General features: G+C 41.7%; 1 protein-coding gene across 4 annotated transcripts in view; it reads right to left on the bottom strand.

The window, feature by feature from the left end:
• Positions 1–18,761, bottom strand: part of tle2b (TLE family member 2, transcriptional corepressor b) — a 103,781-nt gene that overhangs the window by 15,087 nt on the left and 69,933 nt on the right. For 2 of the 4 annotated variants that reach the window (XM_074635460.1, XM_074635459.1), the window contains 6 exons: positions 13,921–13,983; positions 12,415–12,489; positions 9,556–9,733; positions 7,681–7,697; positions 4,350–4,490; positions 2,387–2,440 (listed from right to left, as the gene is read on the bottom strand). In XM_074635460.1, coding sequence (XP_074491561.1) covers positions 2,387–2,440; positions 4,350–4,490; positions 7,681–7,697; positions 9,556–9,733; positions 12,415–12,489; positions 13,921–13,983 — 528 coding nt within the window. Of the gene's footprint in view, positions 1–2,386; positions 2,441–4,349; positions 4,491–7,680; positions 7,698–8,740; positions 8,912–9,555; positions 9,734–12,414; positions 12,490–13,920; positions 13,984–18,761 lie in introns of those variants that run through there. The other 2 variants (XM_074635461.1, XM_074635462.1) reach the window with 2 other exon arrangements.

Here is an 18,761-nt window from a genome sequence, read left to right as displayed (position 1 = left end):
TTTACAAGGAAACTGCAGCGGAAAGCTGAACTAGCTACACACCTGCTGACTCGATCCACATTTCACAGATACACACACAAACCTAGGTTACTATAAATGATTGGCATTACAATAAGCAATCTAGCTGGCAAAACAAACAGTAAAATACAATGTGAGTGTGTGTCTGTGTGTGTGTGTGTGTGTGTGTGTGTGTGTGTGTGTGTGTGTGTGTGTGTGTGTATAAGTGTTGAAGAGTTGAAACGATTACTTGATTTGTTGATTATCAGAAAATGAGGCTAATCTAAATTCCAGCTTCTCAAATGTGAATAATGTTCTGCTTTTCTTTGTTTGTGATTATGTGAAAATCAATATCGTTGGGTTTTGGAATTTTTTCCCCCGCCAAGACTATTTTCTCACATTTTACAGACCAAACGATTAATCTATTAATCTGATAAATTATGGGTAGATTAATCAATAAGGGAAAACTACAATCACTGCCTCCCGGTTGTATTCCTCCACCAACCAACCAACCAACCAACCAACCAACATGTCTGTCCAAAATGTCACCACTTCATAATTTTATCCTGTTTGACATTTGTGTGAAGCTGTCATAATTAGCATATGAATTCTTGATTTATGGCCAAAAACGTGTTTTGTGAGGTCACACTGACCTTGACCTTTGACCACCAAAATCTAATCAGTTCATCCTTTGTGCCAGATGTAATACAATTCTCTCCAGGCGTTCCTGAGGTATCGCTTTCACAAGAATGGGACGGACGTAAGATCACAGTGACCTTGAGCTTTGACCTTCGAACACAAAATTCTAATCATTTCATCCTTAAGTCCAGGTGGACGTTTGTGCCAAATTTGAAGAAATTCACTCAAGCCGTTCCTGAGATATCGCATTCACAAGAAAGGGACGGCCGTGAGGTCACAGTGACCTTTGATAACCAAAATCTAATCAGTTCATCCTTGAGTCCAGGTGGACAGGTCAGATAAATAGATTCATCATTTGGTCTGTAAAATGTCACTAAATAGTCGTGTCAGAAAAGTTTTCCTCCCAAATTCAAGGTAACACGGGTTGATTGCCACGTTATTGAACGGTCATTTTGTGGGTGAGGTATTCTTTTAAGTCGTTTAGTATCAGTATGATGCTGCTTATTCTTCAGGCAATTACCCAATTATGTGTGCTTGTGGTTTTCTCTGAAACACAGACACGTGAAAAGTGACTCGAGACACATTTCCCTTATCTAAGACTGTCAAAATACTCAAATTTAGCTGCAAACTAAATGAGGCAAAAATACAATTAACCATCTCTGAAAAAAACTATGAAAAAGAGCAAATCTCTGCCAAAGATGCGGAAATGAAACAAAAATCATAATAAAATGTCTTCAAAACAGACTTCACACACACAAACACACTTGCACACACAAATACTCCGATCTGTGTGTTAAATTGATCTATTGACAGTCAGTCAGACGGGGTCAAGCAGGCGTTGCCAACTACATCTATAGTTATTCCTGCGAGCAACACCGGTCCTCCCAACATTGGACTCATGCGTTATTCATGTGTGGGCTGCAACGCAGTGTCAGAGAGCTTCTGTAGGATAAAGGCTGCTTGTATCTTGTGGCTTTGTAGGGAAATCAAAGATATTTTCTGTTACAGGGATGTACAGCTCTCGCACAAGGACAGAGCTGTGAGGAAGCGAGTGGGAGAGAGAGAGAGAGAGTGAAGTGTGAGTTCTGTGGGTGAGTTAAATATTTTCCACAGTGGAGATGGAAAATTGTGAGTAAACATTGGTATTGAGGGTGGAATATTTTCTAAGAGGTCAGACGAAACTGTTAACTATTCTGTGATGAGGGAAACGTCTTTCTGTGAGATGTATGACTTCTGTGAGTCACCTGTGTAAACTTTGCCATTAAGCAATGATTAGACAGAAAGTAACTTGTATGTTTGATATGACGGATAGTGGGCAACCAGCATTATCACAAAATCAGACTGAACATTTACTAATAACAAACCGCTAGTGTTTTTTTTTTTTATGTCACGTAGATTCGTGGATTTTAAATAATCAAGTATTGTATGCCACGTTTGTTTCTGGAAGTATTTCAGGTGAGAAACCACACATGAATAGTAATTTTCTACCAGCTACCCTTTGCCAAGGAATTGAAGAAAACAACCCTTAGCAGTAAAAAAAAATGTTTAATTTTCATCTCCTATACAGAACTGCCAGGCATTGCCACAGATTATTTTATATAACTTGCGGCGAATTCACACCAGAGCAGCGGCAAAGTGCGGCCTACGGCGGCCTGTGTAAGTCCATTGTCAATCAAGTGGCTATAATCAATATTTTCATATTAAGTGTGAGGTTGTCAAAAATAATTAAAAATACAGATAAGCAACTTACTTCATTGGAGACGTCCACTACGAGATTGTCTTCACTCTTGTCTCCATCGCTGTCCTGAGGAGCAAAGAAGACATAAGAAAGGTAAAATTACACACACATCTCCATTAAGAAAAGAAAGCTGTTTTCTTGGTTGCTTTTTTTCTCTCTATCACCCACACAGACACACACTATACCGTAAGAGTATACATCGAGAACTTTAATAATAAAGATGGAAACGCACGAAAAACACACACAGATCGATATATCAATATCACTGGCTGCTCTTTGCTTCCTTCCACTGTCTGTATGTCCTCCATGCAACATTTAACACAGAGATACCATATATATAGTATATTCTCACCAAACATCTCCCTCATGCAAACACTGTTTCGATCTCTCTTTCACACACACACACACACACACACACTGTTGCTCTCTCCCCATCGATGGTACATTTTCGCTCTCCGTCTAGCCATTTCTCTCTACTGTATCTCTCCCTTTTTCTGGGGTGAGAATGATGGCACTTAGTCACCATGGCAACAGCTCTTTGATGTGATCATGGCCTGATATTCCTATTGACATCAGTGTGGAGTGACATCAGTACCTAATTATACAGAGCCAAAACAGGGCTATGTCTATTCCTAGAACAAAAAACACAGAAACAGAGAGAGAGAAAGAGAAAAAAAAATAAAAGGAGAAATGGAATAAAAATGAAAAGAAAACAGGAAGAACACAGAGAGTGAGAGGGGAAAGTAGAGAAATTGAGAGACGGCGATAAAGAGACAGAGATATAGAAGAGCAAAAAGGAAAACTGAAAGAGAAATGGGAGCTGTAATGTGGCCCGACAGACAGAAAGAGAGGAAAAACATTCAGAAAGTGGAAACTATCTGTGCTTGTTCTCGCTCTGAACTAATGGGAGGATTTGGACGGTTGTTGTTGGTGCCAAACTGATTTAGCTGGAGGCCGTCTTGCACAGATAGACTCCCGGTGTCAATCAATCCTCCAGACTGCAAACACACAGCCATCTAATTCATTACAGCTATCTGCCTTGGCCGTCTCTCTTCTGGCATTACATCGCCTGTGGCTCCCTGCTCTTCCCCATCGGGCCCATCCAAACCAAACACGGCTCTAATTGGCCGCCGGGCCCCCCGACCCATGTGTGGCCTATAATGTCATAGGCCATATCTTATGTACACACACGTACACACACACACAACCACACAGATGCACATGCACTTTGTGATGTCTTTGGTGTGTATATGTGGTTTTCTATTTTGTTATAATTATACATACATGAACATCAATAGCACACTAATAGCATTTAAATGACTGGTCCATTATTTGGGGGTTTCTGAGGTTTTTATATCATTCTGTAGCTCTCCAGCGGTGTTCCTTATGTATTCAAATCCGAACATTCAAACTCTGGTCAAAGTATGTAAGTTTTAGAGTCAAAATGCTATTTTCCCATGCCCTTCTAAAAAATTTTTTTCCCACATGACCTGGCGTAGGTTTCTGCATGATGACGCTGCTACATATACAGTATATATACATCCTTATAGTCAGTGTATTAACGTCACTTAGATGGCGGTCGGCATGCTCTCAGTTTGGCGAAGCAGACAGGAGTACCTGCACGGAAGCTAAGCAATGTACTGCAGTGTTAGTTAGTTCATTATCCGGGCGTTAGTTCAGATCCGAAAAGTCACACAAGAACAGCAATTCCCGTGTTCTGCGAGGTATAATGTTTTCGTGAATGTAGTCTGGTGGCTTTGAAGACTATAACGGCTTCAGTTCCCCGTCAGAAAGGGGCTGTCTGATGGCAGATGGACCTGCCCTTTAATATTATATGCTGTATGTTAATATTTTCATTTACATGTAATTTCTATTTTAATTTTTCTTGTTGTATTCTCCGCTGCAACTACTCAGTTTCCCCCTTGGTCGTCATTTATCTCATCATATAAAGACAAAGACACACACATACACATACATAGGAGTGTGGCGGAAGGGGCTCTTTGTCATCACAGCGCCTCCTCTTTGCCTCAGCTCCTCCCTGCGAGGAGGAGTAGCCTCCTGACGGGCCCTGGCGTTCCTCAGGAGGCTGGCTGTCTGTTGACGACACTGACTTACTCTGAGGAAAGACAAGGACAAAAAACATAAGTATGAACACACAGATGCTTACTGTACCAATACTACCACAGATACATACTGTACATCCAGAGACACACCTGACACAGGAAAGTTAAAACAATAATTAAAACGGCACTATAGACTGTATATAAAGATGGACGACATGACAGCTCCCAAAAAGTGAAGCCAAAACATCTTGATTGCCCCCTGGTGGCCGGCTGCAGTATAGGTCATAAAGCCCACCCACCTCCATGTTAGCGGATGGGACATGGGCTAAACTAAAAAGTCAAAGTACACATCAAATACATTTTTCCTAAGAAGTTTCTGTCTTTTGAGGTAGTTCTTATCACGCTGATTTATGTTCAAGTGTTCATTTTTCTAAAAAAGTTGGTTTTAATTAGATATTTGATGCTATAAAAACGAGGTGGGATGTCATGATTGACAGCTATGATTGACAGCTGCTCTGAGTGAAGTAGTCGCGCAGCCAGAGGCTCAGGAATTGTTTGAGAGTGAGATATAACTTTAACTTTCCAAAACCGTCACGAGTCTGTGTCAATTTGATCATACATGTATTTAAAGAGATATTATGGTTAGTTGTCGTGTCTTTCTAGCCAAACAGCTACCGTGGTGCTAATGTAGCCGCCAACAAGCTGTGGTCGTACTCCACTTGTGATTGGTTCGGGCGTGCCCTCGATACCGCGGCTTCAGCCCTTCCGATCACTAATGAGAAGTGAAGTGGAAACATGTCGTCTATCTTTACATACAGTCTATTGTACAAACACACAAAACACACCCACATCCACCAACGTACAGGTCATGATGTGAAGAAACATGCACACACAATCACTCTGTAGACTCAGGTAAAGAGGGAAAAGCACACTGAGCAGTAACACAAATATTAACAGAAAGGCCCATAAACAAACACACACACACACACTCACACACACACACACTCACACACACAGCAAGAACAGCAGACGTAAGCACAGGTTAAGACGTAGCCATAGAAGCCCACAAGACAGCGTACAAAGCTAATTAGTGTCGTCCCCTCGACACACCAGTCCTCATGTAAAATATGACTCTCATTATTAGGCAATAAAGCTGTGAAGGCATATTTACAATACAGCCTGGCCTGGTGCTCAGCACTCTGAAAAGCCGATCAAAGCATTGTGTTGTTTTTTGCGTTGGGGCAGGGGCCAGAGGTTCAGTGAGGGCCACTTGTCATTCTCTGTCCCCCCGTGGGGAGGACATGAACAGCGAGGGTTTAACACACCAGTGAGTCACACAGGAAGGAGCCCACGGGGCCGACAGGAAGGAGCGCTGGACAAGAGGAGAGGAGAAACCCACACAATGGACCTCAGTGCGGCTCAACAAACTTCCCTCTCTTCTTTCTTCTCCCGACTTCCTCTCGCTGTCCCTTTTTTCCCCTCCATTTAAAATTCCAACATGTTTTACTGGTGCGGGGCTCTCTGACAAATGCCAATTGATATGCGTCTCTCTCTCCCTTCCCTTCCCCTCCCTTTCCAAACGCCGTAATGCTTGGCTAACTTCAGCAAAAACCTCAACTCATGTGAGAAATATTTTCCTGGTGCTTAACAATCAGCATTGTGTTTAGCAATTAAATTATGCTAAGGGTTTCATTGCAGATAGAGAGAGAGAGGGAGGGAAAGTTAAGTCAGTAGCGCTCTTAAATCATTTTCATTTCGCAATAAAAACCAGAACAAAGACTTGCTGGTATTTTTTTTTTTTTTTTTAACAACCTTTCCCTCCCTATTTTTTCTTGGTCTTTTTTTCTTCCTCTTTAGTCTCTCTCTCTTTCCTTTTCCAATTTCACTCTCCATCTCCCTCTAACCCTCTCCCCCCTCTCCTCCCCGTGTTATCAACAGTTACACTGATGAAGGCCAGCTGCCCATTGCAGCCAGTACAGTAAGCGAGTGTTCACACGCTTTCCGTAAAGCAGAGCAATCTGCAGCCAGAGAGAATAGGACAAGCCATAGACGTCCACTGAATTTCAATCAGCCCATTTGCACTGCATTAATTCTCCAGGCGATTAACAGGGACTTTTAACTACGGTGACATAAACCTGTGAGGCAAGACGAACACTTGTATACATTTCATGTTTCACTGCATGTTGCCTTTACTCAATTTTTCGAAGGATGGATTTTGTTTTTTTCTTTAAACTCATCAGTTATGGTAACGGTCACATCTCACCTTCACACTTAATTCACAAACTGTTGAATCTGAACTTCAAACAGCCCGATCTGTCACCTAACAATGCACAGAATCATGTTTCATTGGGAAACAGTTTTGGAAAGATATTGTACTGTGAATGCAGTGGAGGCAGTACATTTTCTAGAGGTCAGGGTACATGTTTCTGTCTTTAACGTGATAGCACTAAAACAAAACAGTCCTGGTGGTTTCACTAGTTTGAATAGGTTTCATTCCCCCCTCTGGTCCCCACCTCTCCTGCAGTGCTGGCGGTTGTGCAATTCTACACCAAATATTAACTAACGATACAACAGAGCAAGTTCTGTTGGGAAACATCTTTTCAAATGGATCTCAGTGGTGTGATATTTTTGTGTTTTTGACATTAAGGGCCCTCCTGTAGATGGCATTTTATATACTGGATGCATAGTACACTCATTTTTAAGCAAGAGTTGCTCATTTCTACAGACACAGAATGCTGCGTTTTGGGCAGCGTTTGCCATTAACTTGGCGTTAATCCTTTCACTTGTTCTGTAAATCTCGTAGATTACCAGAACATTTGTGGTGCCGATAAACAAACAGTTGCTTGTTCATCCATTCACTCAATTTGTACTTTCTTCCAGATAACAGCGAAATGCTGTGAGCTCAGATGTTAGTGTGATGTAGGAAACCTTGAGGAGCTCAAGGTTGATAGCTCTGAGCAGCTATTGTGCTGGTGTTGAGCTGGCTGAGCTCCAGCGGTACACAGCCTTTTTTTAGAGGCCACTTTACAGTGTGTCTCCATTTCCCTCAGTTTATCATTGTCTCACACACACACACACACACACACACACACACACACACACACACACACACACACACACACACACACACACACACACACACACACACACACACACACACACACACACACACACACACACACACACACACACACAATGTGGGTGTAGACGACACTTACTGTACACACATGCACAAGTACTCACCCTGCTGGATGCTCCCTCTGGGATGGGGCGGAGAAAGGTAAGGGAAGAGAACAGAGTAGAGAAAAAAGAGAGAAAGTTTGACGTCAGTCCTGATAATAATAACAACAGTCCCCCGGTCAGCCAAGGTTAGGCTGAACTACGACTGCTCCTCTATAATAAAGATACAGACCCTCTATTGTGCCTGATTGCAGTCTCCTCTCTATCTTTCCCTCTCTCTGTTCTCCAACCAGACAAAGCTCTCCGTCTTCCCCTGCTGCCTCTTTCAACGCTCTCTATCTTTTCACTCATTCTTCCCCTCGTATGTAAGAACAGAAACACACACAGCTGCAGACATGCATAAGCACTCGCACGGATGCTTATGAACGCCAATATGAACACATTGATCTCTCTATCTCTCTCTCATTCCTTGTTTTTTCCTTTCTAGCTCTCGGTTTATTCATGAGAAAGTCTCTCTTGGCTCGCTGCCTGAAACAGAGCGCAAAGATAAGATATTCTATCGGGGTGAATGAAAGTTCATTGGGAGAAAGCGTTTCTCCTGCATTCACACAAGTGCCATAAATACGTCCGTCCGTATTATGACAGCAGTATAAACAAGGAAGTTCAACTTGAGGCCAAAAGGTGACTTGCAGTACAAATTACGTCAAAGCCGCCAGTCACAAATGATGTATTGCTTTACATTTTGGTCTAAAATTATAAAAATGATATCTGTTTTATTCTGTAACTGTTGTCAAAGTTTCTCTCACTGCTTATTTCTGCCCATTCTAGTATGAAATAAACAAACACACATGCACAGACATACAAACATTTTATAAAGATTATTCTTGCATGTGTGTTATCTGATGGTTTCATTCTGGATGATTTCCCAGAGAAGAGTTACTCTGCCTCACTTGTATTGAACTTGCTAAACATCTTCTCAACGTGTTCAATAGTGTGATTGATTTTCAATGATGAAGCCTTTTGTGTACACTGACCTGAAACAACAGCAAGTACGCAGATTTTCACTGCAACTACGATATACTTTAGGGATACTTTAGGGCTAAACGGGCAAAAACTTCCTTACCAGGGAACCAAACGAACCTGCAAGCTCATGTTTTATATGCTCTGGCACAGTCGTTCCCAAAGTGTGGTCTGGGGACCCCCAGGGGTCCTTCAGGGGGTTCCAGGGGGTCCCAAGCAAAAAAGGGGAATCATTTATTTTCACTATAATTTCATCCATAAATAAAATAATGACAGAATGTACGACTATTTTGGTTTAATACAATTTCTGTAATAAAACATCTAAAAGCAAAAACCCTATTAGATGGGGGACCCTGGGACATCAAATCTTATCAAATGGGGTTCTGTGGTCAATTTGTGTCAGTTTAGGGGTCCTTGACGTGAAAAAGTTTGGGAACCACTGCTCTGCCAGATGTTTCTCATCCCCTCTTGAAAATGAACTGAGAAGTTCCAGACTAATTTGCATTTGCAATTTGGTCTGGCGATTTCAGGCTAAAAAAACATCTGCATTAATTAATACAATTTGAACTGCCTGGGTCAAATCCTGTTGTAAATACCATGGTGTTTCTCCAATATCAATCAGAGTAATCTTTCTATGACCTTTGGGTCTTCAAACCATGACTCGAATGAATGTTAGTCACAAGATCAAAAAAGATGATCTATCTTATTTTTAGACAAACAGTTTTACATTTTTGTATTATCTATTATCTATTATTATTAGTTGTCATTAATGTGATTTCATTAGTAGGCTAGACTGTGAAAATGTCAGTCTTACTACCCGCTGCTCGTGCTGATCTTAGCTCTTGAAGACCACCTTGCCAGAGCATTTAAATCTTGTTTTGGAGAAGAATTAAGGACCCAAAGTCTTCGGTTCTTTACCTCTGAGATGTTCGGGATCGAGGTGGTTGCGCTCATCTTTGGAGGCGAGGTGGGCCACCCCCAGGGCGCCGGTCAGAGCGAGAAGCCCTGAGCCACCCGCCCCCAGGGACAGGCCTGATGGGTGAGGTGTCAGAGGGATGCCCGGAGCATGATGAGACAGGTGCTGGAGCTGCTGCTGCTGTGGCCACAGGGAAAAGAGGGAGCGGGAGAGAGGGAACGGGGAGGGATGGTGTCATAGTCATGGGTGGTTAGAAAAAAGAAGATAAAGAAGAAATGGATAAATAAGCATAAGAAACAAAGGAGAAAGAAGAAGGAAAAAGTGAAGTGGGGGTTGTGCTTGGAAAAGGGGAGGTGAGAGAGATGAGAGAAAGGGAGGAGGTGAATGAAATGAAATCCACATGGAGAGCTCAACACCGAGAGAGGAAAATAAGATGAAGAAAGATAGGATGTTAAAGAGATTAGTGGATTAAGAGGTGAGAAAGATGGACACCGAGGACGAGAAAGAGGAGAGATGGGGAGAGGGAAATTAAACGGTCCAGAGGAAAGGAAGAGGAAGTAAAGGAAGGGGAGATGGAAAAAGAAAGAAAGAAGGAGAGACGGTGAAAAGAGTGAGGGGATTTATTATGAAGGAGGAGGAAGATTGAGAAAGAGGCCAGGGGAAAACTCAAAGAGGGAAGAAAATGGTTGAGTCGGAGAGTAAATGATGGGGAGGAACAGAGGGAAATCATGGTGGAGGCAGTGAAAAGTGAAGGAGAATTAGATGAACAGGAAGGAGAAGATAGGGAGAGAGAGGGTAAATGAGCACAGGAAGAGGGAGGGAAAGCAAAAGATAAGACATAGCCAAAAACAATGGGAGAGGAGAAATGAGGACAGGGTCGTCGTAGGGAGAAGAGAATGATAAAAGATTACAAAAAGAGAGATGAGAAAATCCAGAAAGTGAAAATGAACAGAAAGACAAAGTGAAAGCAGGAAAAAAAGAGGATGACGGAGGATAGAGAGAGTAAAGGGAGCAAAGGAGCAGCTACAGATAAAGAAAGGCTATTATCCTGAGGGGAGCATTATGATGTGTTTCTGTGTGTTGTTTTGTCGAGCTGGTGTGTTCGACACACATACACACCTTCAGAGAGAGGAGTGTTTGTAGTGCTGGGAGGAACAAAGGGCTTTAAGTAGACAGTAATGTGATCAGCGCTCTGACAAGCTCTGGGAAGCCCCGTCTACGAGAGCACGCAGGAGCATCGCTGTCTGTCTGTGTGTGTGTGTGTGTGTGTGTGTGTGTGTGCGTGTGTGTGTGTGTGTATAAGACATAAAAAGTATGTGCAGAGAAGCAAGTGTATAGTATGTTGGTCTTGGTCAGGTGATCATGAGCTATTGAATATAAGTGTAGGCGTATTTTGAGTGTCAAATGATATCAGTGACTACGTTTACATGCACAAAATATTCAGTTTTTTGTCCTTATTCCTAAAAAGACAATATTCCTACTAAGCTGTTTACATGGCTAATGAAAATGAATATTCCACTAATATTGCTGTTTAAATTAACATGACCAGTGGCGGACTTGTTCGACCGTGCAAACAAAGCCTCCCTGTTTCATTCCTTCAACCGCCTTCTTGAAAAGGTTGGCGTTGCGATATTTATGCATATCCAACAATCTGCTGATATCCAAGTGTTTCATAATGTTTAAAAGTACATGTGTTTCTCCCTCCGACCAGAAATGTGGGCTTTTCTTTTGGGCATGCATCTCTGCAAACTGTCAACTAGTTGGTTTGTTTACAACGCACAGAGCTGGCTGCAAAGAGGAAAGAGGCTGTGTGTTGCAAACTACCGTAAAACTCCAATTAAGACTCATATTCTTAATGCGCTGTATACATGTCAAAGTATCATAAACTAGTGTTTGCCACAGACCTTATTTTCTACAATAATCCAAAACCCAATATAAAAATCCCATTGGCTTTTTGTCGAGGGGAAACAGGGCGATGCGAACTTCCTGGTTGGCCGACAAGAATGCGTCATCCCTGGAGCACTCTATATTGAGTTGTAATTAAAGCAGTGTATACCATACTGTTGTTGTACAGTAAGTGGACTGTAATGTGATCAGTGCTCTGAGAATTAGAGCCGACTGATCTGATAACAATATATTTCTCTTCTTAAACATATTTGAGAGGAGAGCTCCCACATGAGAGACCGAGCAAAAGCTACCATGATTACTCGTGTTACTCCGAAACCTTAATACAATTCTTTATACTAATAGTAACTCATTTAAACCACTATCAGCTGGGAGCTTTAAAAATCGCTGCTCCCCAGCTATTTTACTGGGAGCAGTGATTCATTACAGCTTAATATAAAATTGGTAGCAGTGTCCAGTAAAACAGGATCTCATCTGCCGCTGCCACAATCAATTCATCTGGCTTTACACAACAGGAACACGCTCCGCACTCTGGATGACATGCTGATTAACATCTGATTTTAACAGACCTTAGAACACGGATGCATCAAAAAAATAATCCTTCAAAAGCCCAATTTTCATTTAGAAACTTTGAAATTGTCCATCAGCTGTGTTAATTCATAGCATGCTATCAAAGCTGCACAGCACTCGCTAGTAAAATAATACCTCCCTGACTGAATCTACATTTAACACGATCAACGTCACCATCTGGAGCACAAACAGTAAACACCTCGAGTGATGTTTACGTCAATGCCTCACCTATTTGATGATCAATTTTCGCATATTTATGGACGCGATGAAACGATTTAATCAGCCGACTCTCATGAGTCAGACTGGCCCTTAGTTTACGTGTGCATGTGTGTACGTGTACCTGTAGGTGTGTGTTTGAGTTGTCAAGATGAATGGAGGTGACTCACCCCGATAATGGCGTTGAGTTCAGCCATGGTGACCTGCTTGGCCCTCTCCACTGCTTGGACCACCTGTTGCTGGTGCTACACACACACACACACACACACACACACACACAGACACACACAAACAGCATATAAACACACGTATACATTCAATGCCACAGAAAGAAAGTAAAGATTGCACTGCATTATTATCCATGCTGTATATTCCTGTATATAAAGTAAAGCAAACATAATGTATATTGCATGTACAATCAGTAACCAAGCAGCAGAAATCATTACATGAACAAAACTTGAGAAAAGGTGTTAAATCAACTAAACTCTGCTTGTACATGGTGTATAAATATAAATGTCTGGATTAGGCAACCAATGCATTCACACAACGCAAACACCGACAGAAAAGTCACACACAGAGAAACACACATACTGTACACACACACACTCAAAGCCACACTAACTAAAATCGCAGTTCTGTTTACACAAAATCCCAATGTAATCAGTCACACAAATGCAAATATGCATGTGTGCAACAGTGCTCGCACACACACCCACACATACAGTGTCAATATTGATCAAACTGACAGAGCTGTGACCTTCCTGTCTCCAGGGAGCTCACTCATCAGTGCACACTCACACTCTCAGACAAAAAGAAGTGTGTCTGCAGCAGCAGGTTTGTGCTCCGATCTACACACTCTCACACATACAACCAGCTCACACACAGTCAGAGCAACAACACAACAATACATTTAATTTAATTGGCCATTTAAGTTATATTAAGCTTTAAGAAGCCATTAATGGAGGCCAAACACACCGCAGAAATGGTGATAATATTGTTGAATGATAAGAAAGCCCAAAGGAGTGGCTGGGATCTAAATGTTCAATACAATTTAATATTAATCTTAAAGCCAGAGAGCCTTATTTATAAAATCCTATATAATCTCTATACCAATAGTAGTTCTGTATTGTTTCCAGTGACACTGATCCTTGTGGGAATTTGTTAAATATCAGTACCTTTTGACCTTCTATTCTTGTATGACTCTATACATGAAGATATATTTAGTTAAATGGCGGTTTGATAAGATATCAATAGATTAGTTGATTAATTTGCTTTTCAAATAGAGGATGACTTTTTGAGGTAGCTTGCAATAATTGGGATGAAAGCCTAACTATAGCCTCAAAAGCCTCAACACATTTCTGCCAAAAACAGAACATTTGAACTTGTAATATTAGCTGCAGTACTGGTGTAAAACATCGCAATACATTGGAAATGCTTCTGTTTTTGTTCACTTTATTCAACTTGAGCACACAAATCAATGTTTTCTTGTCAATATACTGAGAACTTCTGAATTAATATTTTGCTCTGCGTGAAATTTGATGTATTCAGATTTATTAATTATTCTGAATGCAAAAAAAAATGTGATATAGGCCCGGGGTGTGAATAATCATCTCCTTATTATGTGTGTGCATATTTTGTGTTTATCTGTAAGTGTGTCTGGCAGTGGTGACACTTACCTCTTGAGAGAGGAAAGGGATGATCTGAGCGCAGATGGCACTGAGACGCTTCACAATCTCCGCCTGCGATGGAAAGAGAGAGAGACAGAAGGAGAGAGAAAAGGATATATGATCATGTTGCATACCGTGAGATAATAAGTACACAAGCATATGATGCACCTTTACGGCGCATTAAGGCTTTGCTGCATTAAAACATCTTACTAACGAGCGAGGGGATCTGTCTGTGACGACTGTGAGAGAGGAGAAAAATGCGGGAGTGAGCGGCAGAGGTGGAGAGACTGGGGGCAGCATTACAGCTCCAGTCATCATCTGGGCTTTTAGCACCATCACGCTCTCATTTAGCTCGCCCTCACACACTCTTCCTCCATCTCTTTCTTCCTTCACACACACACACACAAACATGAGCGAACACACACTAACAAAGAATTCCTCTCTAAAGCTTTCCACCTGTCACAGCCGGCTGTCCGGTGCCATTACAGTCGTCTATTTCCTAAAACTCGTAAAAACCATAAAAAACGTTCTTTCTTACCCACACACACACACACACATAGACAACACATGCACACGTGGCAAACCTAGTAACCATCCGCAGAATACAGCTGCCTGCACACATGGACACATAAAAACATAAGCACACACACTCTCTCTGTGTGTCACACACTCACACTAACACACTCGCACACGCACACCGAACCTCTGCGGTGTGTCTAATTCTATCTGTCTGAGTGCCCTCAGCCTCATTTTGTTCTCTTCTTCACTCAGCCGTTCTCTCTTTTTCTACAACAGCTCTCACACTGAGCCATTATTACCCTATTCATCCTCTTCCTCCCGTCCTCCCCCTCTCCCTCGCTCGCTTTGTCTCATTTTCTCCCATCTTTCTATTTTTCTATATTATTCCCTTTCTCTCTATTTTAATTTATCCTCCCTCCTTTCTCTCGGCTGCCCTTTTTCTTCTTCTAACATCAGTCGCTCTTCTTTTTTTTTCCTCTGTTACTTCGCTGTCACACATTAACACGGTTATACACACTTTCTTTTCATTCTGTCTATTTTGTTTTCTCTCTGTATCCCCCTCTTCTCACTAATGCATGTTTCTGGCACTTGAAGATACTGGAGAAGAAGAAGGAAAGACAGCAAAAGGGCGATGGAGGGCAATGCGATGACTGACAGGGCTGTTTACACGCCATCATGCAACACACACACACACACACGATCAGCCTGTCAGTTACCGACAGTCTCATCATGACTTCATAAACTGGCTATCACCAGACATGCAGCTCTGTTCCAAGGACAGACACAGTCTTATCGCATCATACATGTGTCAACGTATGCATGTGTGTGAGAGTTTGTGTGTGGTTGTGCCTAAGCTCGTCAGTATCTTTGGAAAGATATGCATGTACAGTATGTGTGTGTGCTGACCATAAAGAGGGAAGTGACGGCGAGAGAAAGGAACAGAGACGACAGAAGAGAATGGGGTTTTTACAACATTTCTTACTGCTGCTCATTCTGCAGATTTCATTTCTTTTTAAAGCCTACAGCATGTTTGTCTGTTTGACTCGACTTTATCCCCTTATTTGCTTTCTAATCTTTTTCTTTTTCTATTTCTATTCTACTAGATAACATCTGGAAAGAACATAAGGCACAAAGCATACACAAGTGATTTGGTGTGCAAGCAAGGACCTTGCCAAAACTCAAGAACTCATTATTGACTTCCGTTGCATGCCAGACCCAAAAATACCCGTACGAATAAATAGAGACCCCATCACCACCACTGACTCCTTTAAATTCCTCGGAAAACACATTAGTAATAACCAGAAGTGGAAAACTAACACTATACTTCCTTAGACAGCTTCAAAAATACCGGATCAAGCAACAACATTCTGTTCTACTCAGCCATCATTGACTGCATTATCACATCCTCTCTCACAGTACGGCAGCACAGTCAAACATGGAAAAACGCTACAGCTGATTGTTAACAAGGCATCTAAAATCATAGGAAAGCCAGTCCCCTCAGTTGAATCTATACATACTCACAGAACTGTTCAGGACTCCTCCTCCCCCTCCTCCTCCTCCTCATATATCACTGACATGCATTACCATGATTGTCTGCGGTTGTCCATTTATGTATTTGTGCTGCAGAGAATAACATACTGTACTGAAAACAAAATCCACCGACCCTGGTCGTGTGGCTAATAAACAAACTCATTTAATCCAATCTAATGGTGGGAGCCTGCATACAGCCCATACACTCATTCTTACAGTCACCGCTGCTGATAATGATCCCAACAGAACCTAACGATGGCTGCATGAGCTGGCCATGTTGTCTTTGTTAACAAATATATCTTTGTTCCATGTTTGAATTAACCTGAGCTTCAGGTCTTGGAATTGGGAAAGGTGCTCTTATCTGTTAAAAAAAAAAAAAAATCACAATCTGCAAACAATTTAATCAGCAAATTTCCCAACCTAAGAGAGGTTTTCGGGATCAATTGACGTACCGTACATGAACTGCAACTTGTGAAATGGTTCCCCATCACTGACCACTAACCCATAGTGCAAATGATTTGATTCCAGGGATAAATGATACAACTTTGTACATACAGGGTATATGGTACATTAAACACTTTTTCTTTAATTCACTGTAATCTATTCTGAATCAACTGTTCTCCCTTCAGTTAAATCTCTGCAACTACACCAGATAGCTGCCTACCGAATAACAGCTTGTCCTCGGGCCACAGATCAAATCAGATGGCATGGCTCAGTTTGGTCAGATAAAAGCAAATCTGACAGGACTGATGCCGGACTGTAAGTCAGAACCAGACAGAATAGGACAGAAGTGACCTGAACACGGTCGGTCTATGAAGCCGCTTTTATTCACCGTTTCTAAAAAGGTGGCTGTAACTTTGATCGAAAAGCCACACAAATAAACCTAACTGAATAAATATCAATAACAGAGAAGCAGAAACAAACAGTACAAAGAAAAGAGAGCCTTTGCTCAATTACGTGGACGCATTAAAAGCATTCAGAACAAAAAAATACTCTCAGTGCAGTTTTCAAAAAAATGATTCACTCCATTCTGTGTTACACAACAGAAGAAAAATCAGCCACTTTGCACGGCCTTGACGGCTAAAATGTTATCCAGAGACAAATTCAATTTACTCCAACACGTTCTGAAGTGATTAGTTAATTGATTAATGGATCTGCCACTGACCAATTATATTTCTGATATTGATGAATTGATGAATGATGTTAGACACACACACTAGGGCTGTCCTTGACCGAAGAAATTCTTAGTCACCCACACTAATCGACTACTCTATTAGTTGATTTAATTGACAGAGCTGTAAAACTGAGTTTCTCCACAAAGAATCACACAAAAGTACCACTTTAAACCTTATGTTTACCAGAGACGTGCTCATACGTTTCATGGAAATAAGTCATTCAGCATGTAATCATTTTTAAAAACGACAAATCGACTAAAGAAACCTTACTCGACTAAGACCAATATAGTCAATTAGTCAACTAATTGACTAAGAGGGGGCAGCCCTACCATGCAGTATCAGGTAAAATAGGTACAATTTCAGAAATGTTAAGATTAGCTTCCATTTCTATGTTTCATATGTTTTATGGCTTCCCAATACACTTGGTAGAAAGTTACTGTGCTATGAAACTTCTTTATGGACTGCAAACGTAAAGCTACCTGAAGCTGCATGAAGCTGCCAAGTTGGGTGTTAATTCTCAGTAAAGTTTATCACTATTTGCAACCCTTTCACATTACACCGAGTCATTTGATTCATTGTTATTAACAAAAATATCAATTAATGCGAGTTAAATGTACTAAACACGGGATTGGAAGCATTTTCTAGTGCCCCTCAACAGCTCTCAACATGGAGACGGTAAGCTACGACTCGCAACTAACGGTGCTAAACGTGTAAACAACGGTGCAAGTGCTGACAGCTAACAGTGTTAACCTGAGGGGGAAACGGCGGGCGGGTGCTACGCTTCTGCCATCTGTCAGGACGGTGTTATTAGCTGTAACCGCTGTATGAGAGCAGTGCAGAGCGACGGCCGTGAGCAAGCCAGTGGCACGCAAGGCCGGTCCAGCTATGTCAACAAAGCACAGAGAAGCTCAATTTACAACACACACAGAGGGAGAATGACTTCATCCTCTGCTCAGGTAAAATTAGACATTACTCCTCTATATCTTTACATAGCAAATAGAGCACCTTTAAACCATGGAAACTACAATCATTTCATGTTTCGTATACGCATCATAAATCATCATCAACGTTGTTGATCAACTTCTGCGACACAACAGCATCCCACCAACTCCATGTTGTGGCTGAGAGGCAGTGGGTAGTGTTATGAGTGCAACACGCCAGTCAGTCGATGGGTTTTTACAATAGAGTGAAAGTGAGCTGGGCTGAAGCAGTCTGAGCCGGGCCAGGTGTCAGAAACAACACGGCACAGTCTCGTTCCACAGCCCTGCCAAAGCACAGCCACCAGGGAGTACTGGCAAAGACTGGCCGGATGGAGGGATGAACGGATGGAGGGATGAATGGATGGGTAGATACAAAGAGAAGAGAGGGGGCTGGTCAATAAACACCTGAGGGCAGATATGCTGCCAACTGGCATGGGGACAGAGAGACACAGAGAAAGAGAGGCTTCAAGTGAAACAGAGATGAAATGTAGGTGAGGAACAAAGAAGTACACAAAAGCTTTTCATTTAAAATCATTATTAACTAAATTATTCTTTAAAATAGACAAATAGATGGAGGAATGGAAATTTGGGAGCAAGGTTAGAGGAGAGGAGAAAACGAAGAAGGAATTAACTGCAGCACAAGGAC

Source organism: Sebastes fasciatus, chromosome 5 (genome assembly GCF_043250625.1).
Source record: "Sebastes fasciatus isolate fSebFas1 chromosome 5, fSebFas1.pri, whole genome shotgun sequence".
NCBI lineage: Eukaryota > Metazoa > Chordata > Actinopteri > Perciformes > Sebastidae > Sebastes > Sebastes fasciatus.
The sequence above is the reverse complement of the archived record's forward strand: the minus strand, read 5'-3'. Positions and strand labels throughout refer to the sequence as shown.